The sequence below is a fragment of the Plectropomus leopardus genome, chromosome 11 (genome assembly GCF_026936395.1).
Source record: "Plectropomus leopardus strain MGB_pleo_1.0 chromosome 11, ASM2693639v1, whole genome shotgun sequence".
Classification (NCBI taxonomy): Eukaryota; Metazoa; Chordata; class Actinopteri; order Perciformes; family Serranidae; genus Plectropomus; species Plectropomus leopardus.
In genome coordinates this window covers 17137620-17150966 of record NC_142186.1, presented here as the reverse complement: position 1 = coordinate 17150966, position 13347 = coordinate 17137620, and the positions used below count along the sequence as shown (strand labels likewise).

Genomic DNA, 13347 nt, shown 5'->3' with positions numbered 1-13347 from the left:
GTGAAGCATTGTCACAAGCCTTAAAGCAAGAAACGTAAACTCTGAGGATGTGAAATCTGAAATTTTTTTTTGTGGTTTAGTCTGGATTACAAACCCTCATGGCCATTTACGCTGGGTGACATCTTGAGTTTTTTTACATGTTTTTTCTCTTTTGGACACCAACTTAGGTTAGTCAATATGAAAATAAGTAATAGCTAACAGAGGGGAGTGCCTGTGAGTTAAAAAGAGTTAATAAGGTTTCTACGTCAAAAAAACTCCTTCAGCAGATCTCACTGTTGACAGACCCATATATCTCTCCTTTCTGTCAGAACTGTGTGTGTGTGTGTGTGTGTGTGTGTGTGTGTGTGTGTGTGTGTGTGTGTAAAAGGTGTCATTCCTTTTCTTCGCCTGTTACTTTGATCTGTACGACTGTCACAATACTGGGAAGCAATCATGACCTTCTTATTTGATTGTTTAGCTCTAATTTATCATAATCATTGTCATAACACATTTTAACACTGTAAATAAGGTGTTCTCTTGTAAAATTCTGTTATGATGTCAAAGTTTATGTCAGTTGAGCTGACCTTTGGCAAATTTGCGTTATGATTGCTCTGGGGTGTTTCTGTGCTTCAGGTGCTCCTGTCACGCATTGAAACTATATGATGGTAAATAGCGGCTCCATTGTACTATTTTTTGCAATGTTTCTTTTTTTTTTTTTTAATTTTATTTTATTTAACCCAGATTTAACCAGATAGGTCCCGTTGAGAGCAACAGTCTTTTTCAGCAGAGACCTAGCCATGACAGCAACATAAGAAAAAGTTAGACAACAACTACAATGGAAACATAAAAGATATAAACATGTGGAAATGTTAAAATACCATCGCTTTATTTATTAGAGGGTGCCAGAGGTTCAGGTAATAATGTTATCATCAGCGCAATTCACAAATTTTGAAAATTACACATTTACCCCAAAGGGCGACAGACTTAAATTTCAAAAAATATTTCCGGTACTAGCAAGATTTTTGGGAAATGAAGCTGTTGTGATAATCCAGCATAAAAAATTACTCTGACAATCCCAAGGGGGAGCTACATTTTCAGCTGGAAAACAAAGTGACATTTACGTCTCTGTGACTTCAAAAGGTTTGGGGAAAAGTTGTGGGCTCTGATTCCTGTCCACTGGTATGCAGCTTCAAGCTATGTGTTTTTGCGCAAGTTCCAGTAAATGATGGCAACTCCACCAGAATGAGTGTGCAGGCTGCAGCTGACCCTGAGGTCATCAGATGAAAGCTACCTCTGCAGACTGGGGGAACACCCTCAATTTAATTTGTCCAAATACTGTGTGCCAAAAATAACTTAATGATCCGATGGAGTTTTCTATTCTTATTCTGTATAATGCTCCATCTCTACCCCCATTCTTTTTTTCTTTTATTTATTTATTCATTTATTTGCAATACAGAGAGGAGAAAAATAATAAAATGTAGACCATAAATCTTGGAAAGTACTGCATCAGTAAAGGCAACCACAAGCCACACAAACAAGAAAGTGACAACAAACTTGCAGGATGTTTTATTTTGTTGTTGTGTGGAGCAAAAACATGTAATCATCTGTAATGATATACACAGTATAATAACCAGTGTCATGCTGATTTATCTACCAGTGTTTGCATCTTGTGTTAATTGTGACGTATTAAGTGTTAATCAAAACCACCCTGGTGGTTCTCATGTGTTCTGGAGGAGCTACTGCAGTAAAAGTTGTAAATTGCGGTTTCCACTGCGACAAAGTGAGCTGCTCAGATGGAATGAGACCAGAAGAGTTTGGAGCAGAAGGTGACACAACACGGTCCATACTTCTCCTTTCCATTTGTGAACGTGAGCCCCAACGTGTGTGCCAGCTGTAATGGTTCCTCCTTCCTGATGTCAGGGATGGAGGCCCAGACAGGGTGTGGGAGGACAGGCTAATTGAAAACAGACATGAGGGGAAGTGATGTTTGGCTTCGTCAGACTCTTAGTTCGCTCATGGTGTGTTTTTTTTAATCTCCTTTCCCTGACTCATTAAGGCGCTGTAACTGTACAGAAACTGTTTTTTTCATGGTTGGTTTTTTTTTTTTTGGTAAATCACCCCAGAGCTCTGAAATCCACATAGTTTGGGCAAAATATTCATGGCAAAGATGTTGCTACTAGCAACCAAACAAGGGATATCACTGCAAAATCTAATGAGTAATGTTAATGCTTCTCTTGAGGAGATCCAGACACTTTTACTCATATGAGAAAATATTCTTAGTAGTAGTTTTAACCACCGTCAGAGGTCTTGACTCACCAACTCTCTGGCAGATAGTCAGGCAGGTAGTGTCTGCTGGTTATATCGGAAATGTTCCCCACAAGTAGTCTTGTGGTCATCTAGTCAAAGTCTAGTGTTGCACAACCGCAGCTGAGCGGCAGTAGAGAAATTCTCATTATCAGGAGAAGGACAAATTAGGATGCCATAGAGGGCTATTGTTATAAAATTGAATCTGGCTACTATTTAATTCAATTCAGTAGGCTTTATTAGCAGGACATTTGACATGCCTTGCCAAAGCACAATTATATTAAAATACAGTTAATAAAATAACATAAATAACAATATTAGTAAACCAGAGTAAAATACGTGTTTAAACTAGTTTATTTGTTTGAAGGTATCCCCATTAGTTGCTACCAGGGCAGGAACTAATCTTCCCCTGATCCCACCATGAGACAACTGTACACAAGATCACATATAAGAGAGAGCAGGGAGTTGAATCATCATTAGTATGTTTCACCCATAATCCAAAACCCCTGATTCAACCGGTAGATCTGTTCAGGGAACACTGATTAGTAGCAACAAAATAGTAAAGAAAATAGAATGATGCAGATGCATATATATGCAGAACATATATAGACATACATATTTATATGCATACATTTCTGCAGGAAATGAAGCTCTATGTCCAGCTCTCTCTGTGGACAGAGTTGACACAGCCTGTCTTCTCTAGGTAGCGAGCTCTGCCTGTATCAGCCAGTCTCTGTGACGAGGCTGTGATCTCTGAGTCTGTACATAGTTATCGTCTCTCTCAGTTTCTGATCTGTCGGTGCTCAGATAGTTCACAGCTGTTGTAGCTGAGAGCCAAATGGCATTGAAAATTGTTTTGAGTTTTTGTGGTAGAAGTCCAGTGGTTGATGTAGTTTTCTTTTCCTTTATAATTTGCACTATGAGGTACTTTTAGTTGCAGTTTGCAGAAGCAGAACTTATAACTTTATTAGAGTGTTGATACTGATACATCAGTTCACATGTAGCATTGTAGCTTGTCAGTATGTAGTTAGTTTAATAATAATAATAATAGTGTTCAAGTGCTCAACATGCAATAGTGCAAAGATTTAAAATCTAACAATGTATAAAATATATGTATATACATGTATACTCACATACACACACACACACACACACACACACACACACACACACACACACACATATATATTACATATATGCATAAATAAATGAAATCATCATACAGAACATGGATAGCACAGCTCTGTTTAATTACTTTTTATACAGTTGGGTAGTTTTGTTCCATTGTTCCCAACCAAAGGGCTGCAAGATAATAGATAGTCATGATATGGCTAAGAAAGGAGGGAGAAACAAAGTGCCATTAGAGACATTTGCATTACTTGTTTGGTCTCTTGTTTGTCTTTGCTTTTTTGTAAAACATTTGATCATTTTGCTTCTTTGACCCAAAAACAGCTATTAAAAGGAAACCATGCGAGAAGTTAAGAGGGATCATGTCTCTTTGGTGGAACTGAAATGTATCATTGGGTCCTATGGGGTCACAGCTGTTTTTTTTAAGCTGGGATAGGCAGTTTTATCTCAGTGTCATTGTACAAAAAATCCCATAATAACCTATGAGCATGGTATTGGCCTCATTCAAGTGTCTCTTCGGTGGAACTGAAATGTGTCATTGGGTCCTATGAGATAACAGCTGGGTTTTTTTTAAAGCTGGGATATGCAGTTTATTTTGGTGTCATTGGGCAAGTATCCCATAAAACCCTATGAGCATAATATTGGCCTAATTTGAGTGGTCTGAGAGAAAACTACACTTCTGCTTCTCTGCTTGGCTCTGCATTCAGACAGGCGACTTTGGCCAGTCAGAAGTCATTCAGGGAGAACGCGTTCCTTGGCTGCTCTACAAAGCCTGATTCAATACCGGAGAATGCTGCCGTAAAAGATACTTTTCTGCTGCAGGAAAAGAGTCTCAGGTTGCTAAATAACACATGTATAGGGGCTGATAACCTGCTGGAAAGACAGCAAAGACTCACGAACACATCTGGTGTCATCTGGGTGACACCAGATGTGTTAGCGTGTGTACATGTATTAATTGGTTGTATGCTGGCACTTTTCTTTTCTTTTTCTTTTGTAAAGCACTTTGAGATGCATTTTGTTAATGAAAGGTGATTAATAAATATGTTTTATCATCATAATTATAATTATTATTTTTAGGACATTCACATGGATTCTGGTCAAATAAACACAGCATCGCATAACCACTTGCTAACAAAATAGTTGACAGGAAATAGGTGTCTTTGTGCGTCTATGTATAATATTATGTAAGTCGTGGCATTGGTAAACATTTCCTCTCATTGTTTATTTATTCTTTATCCACACCTAACATCAGAATGTGCAGATTTGGACCTTAGCCTGAACATATAAAGATGACTAACAAAAGTGCCCTTGACATTTAAAAAAATGCTCTTTGGGTGTTGATCTGTGTGGTCAAGAGCCACTTTCATGTTTGCTCAAGGCGGAGCACCTTATTTATTTATGCCGCTTATTTTTGTGCTGACATAAATACCTGTTTATTTAACTCTGCATCCCACTTTTGAGTGTCAGTGAGATTATGAAAACTCTGACAGCTCCACAATTGTCTGTCAGTATTACAAAACAGGGAGTTATTCTCATTACACTTTTACCACTCTTTAAAGCACTATAGGCAACCCACTGGGTTGCAACATCAAATTATTCACTTGAAGGTGATTAAAAAGCTGCTGTCCCGCCCAGCTCATATAACTGTTAACAGATTGGTTGTCTTGTTTGTAGATGTATCACCATGTAATCACCTGCGCGTCATGAGCATGTTAAACTAAATGTACATAAAAATTACTCTCCTTAAATTATAAGAGACCCAAGAGGCTTAATTCCAAGTGGAATATTTTTCTAGTATGCTCCCTATAAGTTTTACTGTAACATATAAACTTTTTTTTAGAAGGATTAGGAAAATGCTCCCATATGCAAAACACTGAACTTTTCTAACCTGTAACTTAAGTTAGTTCACAACACAAAACAATGTAATTTCTACAAACAGAATATACCTTGTACACAAATACTCAAGCAAATCTTGCTTAAGAATATATTTTTTTAAAAGGCAAAAAAAAGAGAGAGAGATTGGGGATGGGAAAGATGGTCCAAGGGATGTATGTTACATAAGTAATAGATATATAATAAATGAATAATAAGTCATCCCTGTTTTGGCAAAAACATTCTTTAATAAAAACTTTTGATTTGCTGAAACAGCTCATTTTTTCAGCTAATCCACTTGGTTTTTAAATGGCTTATAGATAAAACAGAAAGTTCAGCCCCAAATCAAAGATATAAAGTATATTTTTTACTCTTACCTGTAGAGCTATTAATCAATCTAGACTTTTGGTGTGAGTGTTGGAGATTTTGCCCCTTGAGGTGCCTACCTTTTTCTTTGATATAATGTCATCAAATGGCACTCATTGCTCAAAGCGCCAAAATAAATAAATAAATAAAAATAAAGTGAAAACTCAAGACAATGTCTATTTCAAGAAATCATGACCCAGTTACTCAAGAAAATCCACAGACCTTGTTGTGAGCAGTTTCATGGAAAACCTATTTTCTTTCTACTGAACTACACTCACCAACCGAATCACTCTGCAGAAGTATCAGTGCATCTACTGCTAGCTCACTTAGCTCCACTGAGCTAGCTAATGCTACAGCTCAGCTGAGGGGGACGCAGTTGATGTTTACATTTTGGGCTGTAACAAGGACGAGCCTCTCTTCCATGAGTAGATACACACTTCTGTCTGCGTGATGATACAGCTGGCTGGTTTGGTTGGGTAGAGAGACAATATTTTCTACATGATCTGTCCCTTTAAAAATGTAAGAGAATTTCTCACTTTACAATTGATCAGCCAATCCTTTAGTTTTGGAAAAATTAGACATCCATATTTTTTGTCTTTTTATTTTTAATCAGTTTTTTCATGAATTCTATGTAAGATTAATTGGTTACTGTTAGTTGTGATATAGTTGTGAAATTAACATCTCAGATAATTACTAGTTGACGGGATAATCTGGCATCAGCAGACTAACATTTTCCCACTAGCATTTTTTGCTTGAAATGCACAGTTTAATATATTGTATATTATTTACAGTTCATATTCAGCCCACGTTTACCACTAAACACCTTTTTTTGTGATACTGTATGGGAAAAACCAGGGAGAGCTTTCACTCTCACTCTCACATGCTTTTATAATTTCACTTTTGCTATTTTAGATGTCTATGCTTGTGTTGATATATACTCTTGCCAACCCAGTTTCATCTCATACATAGTAGTAATGGTCATGTTGAAGTTTTAAAGAGTCATAACACTGCTAATCTGAGGAAAAATGTGTTTATGCTACAGATATACATGGACACCTTTTATGTGTTTTACCAAAGAAAACAAGACACATCTATCAAATGAGATAGGTGCGTAGGAGAGGGACACACTGACCCCAGGAATCTGCAAAAAGAACTCTGCACAACTTTCAGTATCACTTTATTTGCTGCAACGTTTTCAGTACCTGTTTTTTTCTCTTTTTGCAGATTTGTGTTTTACCCAAATCTGTGATGTATGGTAGGAGCTCCTTATAACTTTGCCTGGCCACTACCATCGGGCAGTATCACATTTTTCTATTAGGTCAAGATTGTAAGTTTAATTGTACAACTCTGACATTCATTGCCACTTCCTTTTGAAGTTAGCAGCCATGCTAATGCTAACCTTCAAGAAAGTGTGTCGTATGTGATGCCTAATTTGAGGTTGCCTTGTGTGTCACCTGTATACTGTGTTATGTAAAAGTTGATGTTTCGGTTATTCCTTGGAAATTATGTCATTTTGACCCCCACAAAAAAAAAGGAAAAAAAGAGTTAATCACATTAGAAAAATATTTTATTTTTCACTTCTCTACAAGTTCCCAAAACCATCAAAATTTTCACATTTTCAGACAATTTCCAGCCATTACAACAGGTGTATTGCTTAGAATACATACATAAAAAAGTTTTTGTCTATTTTTCGCTGTAATATCATAGTAAACAAAGTGCATCTTACACAGTACACCCAGACTGTCAAGAGAGTATCTATACAGCAACAACATAAAACACAATAAGTAAAGAAACATCAGTCCACATTGCTTCAGGTTTCAGTCAGTGACGCTATGTTTTGATCCTCAGCCACAGCATCATTGTCCATTTTTGTCATAGAGGTGAGGCTGCTTTTTTCTCTGCTTGCACTTTTTCCTCACTGCACAATACCATATCTGCAGGGTTTTTTTATTGTGTTTTCAAGTAAGTCTGCAACACAGTAAAAGTGCCATCCAGGATCCAGTGCACTGACAACAGTGGTGAAGTAATGGTCACTAAACTGACAAGCAAAATTAGAGTTGCTTGTTAAAGTAATCTACATACACATCTGTGGACACATCGTCTGAATATTAACACACATAACCTAACATCTATTACCCACAACCTTCAATATATTTTTTAATGTAAATAACAGTTCTCCGATCTTTAGATATCATGTATAAATATCTGATGGAAGGCCATCTCAATCTGATAAAGAGAAACCTGAGAAATGCACGGACCCAAAGGTCCTCAGTACACTTTAATGTAAATGTGCAACAACATCTCCATATGAATCAAACATTTGTCCTTAAATATATTTGTGATACTTTTGTTATGAGTAAAAAAATGCTTTGGTAATATCATCGTTATCCATTGCATCAATATTCACAATGTCCATCAGTTACTGAAATGTGAGACAAATAAATAAATGAAACTCGCTGAAGAAAATAAAGTAAATGGTTGAATTTGAATAAATTATCTTCCTTCTTTTTGTTCTTCACTGGACATTACGGACCTACACATTCACAGTGTATTTTTGGCTGCGTTTCCTACATAGTTTACGGAACCACACCCAGTAGAGGAGCATCATAAACAGCCAGTAGAATATGTACGCCACGCAGCCATACACAATAAACTTTGTCTCCAGTATTTTGGCAGGAGTAAACCAATCCAGTTGACTTTCCTTGTAGATTGTATAACCAAGCCCACCTAATAAAATGGTGGCCCATACCGACAGAGGCAGGAGGGGCATGTAGTTCCCTACTATCTTACGCCGGCCTGATGTCCCCCAGCTGCTTTTGTTCATGGTGATTATAGCAAAGTACTTAGCTGGCAGCAGGCTGGTCATGTACAGAACCGAGTAGAGGGACATAAACACCATGACTATGTCTCTGCGCAGGATGCAGGCGTACGCTGCTTTCACCAGCCCAATGAGCTGGATGCAGCACAGGATCCAGAGGATGTCCCACACAGTGCCTGTCCAGAACAGCTGGATGATGGTGGCGGTGACGAAGAAAGGAAAAATACCTGAGACAATGGACTCATAGGTCATCCAGAGGTGGTGCTTGTGCCACCACATTGCGTTGTAGAGCCACTCACGGAAGTAGGATTTTGTCCAGCGAGTCTGCTGGTTGAGCCAGCGCAGGAACTGAGCTGGTGTCTCCGTGTAACATTTGGAGCGAGCTGTGTATCTAAAGGAAATCACAAAAATATGATCTATGAAACCTGGATCATCACCTCAAAGGTGACACATCAAGATTATTGCAAATCAAGTCATTCCTGTGCACAATATAGACGGAATCGCCATGAAGTTGCACTGCTGACAACAATTACATACAGATAAACACCTGACGCACTGATGTTTTTAATTGCAGAGATGTGTGAAATCTGCAAATTTGTTTATTTCTTTTGTCACTGTTAGTCAAAACTGTAACATTTAGATAAAGATAAACAAGTTAAATATGGTGATCATCTATTTGATGTTTCTGCTCTGCTTTTTTAAATGTAATTAGTTGGTTTCCTAGTGTCTTTGATGAACCAAATATCCTGGCATGCATGCTAATCAGTGTGAACAGGTACTACAGCAAAACCTGTTTTACACAACAACAAAAAATCGATATCAGTTTAAGTGTGTGCTAAATTTGGAAGATTCTCAATGATTTACCTTAAACAATAAACAATAAAGGCAGTGGTGGATCACCAACTCAATAACGACATCAGGTTTTTAGGTGGCTAAAAATTAACTGATTCAGGCAGCGTACATTTTATGTACGTGGCGCAGGGATTTTCTGCCTGCAAGTTATTGTAAACAAACATGGTGATTCAGTCTATTGATAAGCAACTTACTTTGTAGCATAGCCCATGCTCAGCATTCGGTTGGTAAGATGTCTGTCGTCACCAAATGTGCAGTGAGTTCCCAAAAACTTCTGATTGTACCAGGACTCCAGAAACTGTTGGAGGAGATCGTTCCGGTAGAGACCTTCATCGAGCAATTCAAGAGGGAAATATTAGTTACATTGGCACAACAGTGCATTAAAACCATGACTACCACTGCTTGACATGTAGAATCATCACTTTGACCCACATCACAGGAAATCATTTTTTTCTTACCCAGAGGACCACTTATGCAGGACACACAGTTGAAGAAGGACTGGCAGGACCTTTCGATGTTGAAAGCCATCCAGTACCTCAGACTGCTCATGAAGCTGATGTAAGAGTCTTTCAGGTTGAGGATCATCACATCTCCTCCCACTGCACCGTACTTGTGGTTGCTCTCCAACACTTTACACAGCTCCACGGTGGCCAGAGAGTCCAGCTTGGTGTCAGAGTCACACACCTGGAGAAGAAGGAAGAGAGTCACGTCATAAAAAATGTGCTTCATAAATTCATCTTAACTGGAGAAAAATCATAGAGAAATTGAGTTCTAAAAGAAAAATATATACCTGTATATAGTCAACTGATGGCCCGAGTGCTTTAAACGCTGTGTACATCACCTCCCGCTTGCCGCCCCACTTTTGCATGATGCACACGCACCTCTTGCTCTGGATCAGGTGCTCAACGTCTTTTCGCTGTGGATCCTCACCTATGGCATAATCTGCATCCCCTCCTGGTCCTATTGCCATTTTCACCTCCTGCTGTGCCTGTGTGGGGTCCCAAGTGTGGTAGTTGTTTTTCCACACATAACAGCCAGGGTCTTGGTCTGCGAACACCTCCCTGAACATTTCCATCATATACCGGTCATCATCTGAGTTCCCATCTATCACCATGATGATGCGCAGCAGCTCAGGAGGATACTTGAGGGCCCTGATGGAGTTGAGGCACTCTCTCAGATACACAGGGTCCTCCTGGTAGGCTGAAATAGTGAAGCCGATGGTTTTGGTGAAGGTGCAGGGGTTTGTGCGCGCTTTCATTCGCCGATGCTCAATAAAAGCGAAAAAGCTCTGGACCAACACGTGGAGTGAGAGGAGCAGTCCATAAAAGCCAAAGGAGATGATTCCATACTTGGATGTCGCCAGCTGGAAACCATCAACATAGGCCCACACCATCACGCCCAAGACCAGCAGAGCAAAGGAGAAAGTGAAGATGGCGCGGACTGTTGAGCCCAGCTTCTTCAATAAAGGTTTCAGCTCCATTTTGTTTCTTTACCTAAGAGACACAAAGACAATACATACATCAGGGGTGTCCGAGCTTTTTTGAATGGGAGCCAGATTAGATCATGTAAAGAAAAAACCTGAGGGGCAGCTGCTTCTCACATTAAATGGGCCATTTAAAAAATAATCCTGTACAAATGAGACAAACGCAACCATTTCATCATTCAGTGAAAACTTTTACTTCGCTTTCACTGTCAAGTTTACGCCGGCTTGCTATGGACATGTCTGCTACCTATAGCAGGAAGCATCGGCTGTTAAGTAACGGTTCCGTTTTCTTGTTTGCCGTTTCTTTATGAAAACACATCAGTTCTACCTGCATAGTTCCTACTTGATTTATGTCTACAAACTGTATAATAGCTCTGCCACTGTGAAGTGATGGCAAAAAATGTAAAGTGATATTACTTGATTAACCAATATTATGTGGCAGCCCACATATATTTTATTTTGAAAGTCAACCTGAGGGCCATTTAAAATTGGTTCGAGGGCCACAATAGGCCCCTGGGCCGGACTTCAGACATGCCTGACATACATGGTATGTTTTATATATGCATAAAGAGTTGATTCCTACTGGTCCTTTTAAAAATGTGCAGACACTCACTGCGGTTTGGAAAAAAGGGTGTACTATGGAGTTAGTAGTTTTATATCTGTTGTAAGACATGTTAACAAGCTATACAAGTTGGAAAACAATACAGCTACCAGGCATGTGCTGTTACTTAAAAATCCTCTGTGCAAAGACTATTAATCTTAGGATGTTTATCACTGACAGCTACTATTGTAGAGAAATGCATGTAACAGTTCAGGGTTTTTTTTAACTGTTTTATATTTGAATATATTCTATGATATTGTTATTATATTATTATTCAAAACATGTAGGAATATAAATAAATATGTTATAGATGCTTACATGTACAGATTCAAGTATTTTAGGTAAGCTACAATTCATATACTCAAAATGAAAAAGGTAAATAACTTTAAAGTTACCATATAAAGCAAGAAATAATAACACTGGTATTAATCAGAGATAATTAACTTACAAATAGATAAATAAATGTATATTTATAGCGTTAAATGTAATGTGTAGAAGCATCTTACCTCAAGCAGAAATCTGATATCTGTTGTTTTTATTTAATTTCTATTTCAAATTTATATCAGTTTTAATAATAACTTGCCATGATTCCACAACAATCATTTTGTTTATATTTAAAATTAAAATTAATTAAAGCCTATTTCTAGTCATTCCAATTGAATTATATTGTATATATCAGTTTTTAAATAATTTATCAGCAAAACACCAATAAGAAAATGTGACCAAACACATGATACCTTTATTTTTTAATCCTACCTGATGTCAAGATCCCCTGGCTTCAAATTTGCGAGACATCCACTCGATGTTTTCTCCTGTGTGACTACTTCGGCGTTGAGTTTGTTGGCTTCTAGGTTTGAACACGGGATGGAGCCATGTGCGCGCTTTTTATGTCTGGGGGATTATCAATTACGCGCGCCCCCGCTGACTCAGCCTTGCGTCAGGAGCAAGGCGGTGGTCCTGACTGGAGGAGAACATCTGTGCGCGTCTGATTTGTTTTTCCCCTTTACCATAGAGATGTTCAGTCTGTGACCTCTGACAAGACTGTTTCCTAAAAAAAAGGAGGTTCCCAAACTTTAGCGATGCTGCTGTCGGAGCTTTATATAAACTCGTAAGGGAGAAATCGATTCATGTTTCAGTTTGGACCCTCTTGAGAACTTCTTGGGTTACCTGAGGTTTGCGCTTACCTTGACCACAATTTCCTTTTTTACAGCCACCTTAAAGCTACTTTTTACCCAATTTTGATGCACCTCTTTTTTAATAACACCATTTTATTTCATTTTATTTTTTATCGCCTAACCTAAGTACAAATTTATGCTTAAGTTCTTCCGTGTACTTAACTCCAGAATTTCCATTTTGCCACTTTTTACTTCTTACTCCACTACAGTTATCTAAGAGTTTAAGTAACTTTAAATTGATTAGAATTAGAATTAATCCAAAATATAATAATAATAATAATAAACACAAAATGTAGTCTTGGTTTACTGTCTTACCAATGAGTCCTTATCATATGAAACCACAATGTAAGAATAAATAAATATGCTAATCATTACTGTTTAAATAGCTTAGTGTGCATCGCAAAAAGGTATGTTTATTCGTGCCCTTTAGACTGCTCTTTACATTTATGTAGGCCAAGTTTAGAACACAACTCGGTTTAAGATATGTCCCAGGGGGTCCCTGCTCCTTCTCTTTTATTTTGGAGTCCTTTACCTGAAGGACATTGAGGGCCTTGGATTTAAAACATTGTGCATTTGCCCTCCCAATAAATTTATTTTATAAAATGTAAGATATTGACACCATAAACTGATGCAGAAAAGGTACACATTTCTGCATAGAAATACAGGAATACAAGAAATTAAGTGCTTGATGCTCAAAATATTCTGGCACAAGATCTCCAAACCCCCCCATTTCATATGTGCCCTCCCAATTTTGAAACCAGACCTACTT

General features: G+C 38.0%; 1 protein-coding gene across 1 annotated transcript; it reads right to left on the bottom strand.

The window, feature by feature from the left end:
* Positions 1-7198: 7198 nt before the first annotated feature.
* On the bottom strand, positions 7199-12262 carry has1 (hyaluronan synthase 1). The gene is made up of 5 exons (XM_042490522.2): positions 12160-12262; positions 10110-10812; positions 9778-10003; positions 9514-9646; positions 7199-8858 (listed from the first exon to the last, which is right to left on the bottom strand). Exons 2-5 carry the CDS (start codon positions 10797-10799, stop codon positions 8183-8185), a joined length of 1725 nt encoding a protein of 574 aa, XP_042346456.1. The 5' UTR covers positions 10800-10812; positions 12160-12262; the 3' UTR covers positions 7199-8182.
* Positions 12263-13347: the final 1085 nt, after the last annotated feature.

Coding starts and splice junctions, on each gene's coding strand:
- has1 (XM_042490522.2), bottom strand. CDS start 10,799: ATGGAGCTGAAACCTTTATTGAAGAAGCTGGGCTCAACAGTCCGCGCC. Junction 9,647..9,777: donor CTGCATAAGTGGTCCTCTGG/GTAAGAAAAAAA, acceptor TGCTCGATGAAG/GTCTCTACCGGAACGATCTC. Junction 8,859..9,513: donor AGCATGGGCTATGCTACAAA/GTAAGTTGCTTA, acceptor GATTTCCTTTAG/ATACACAGCTCGCTCCAAAT.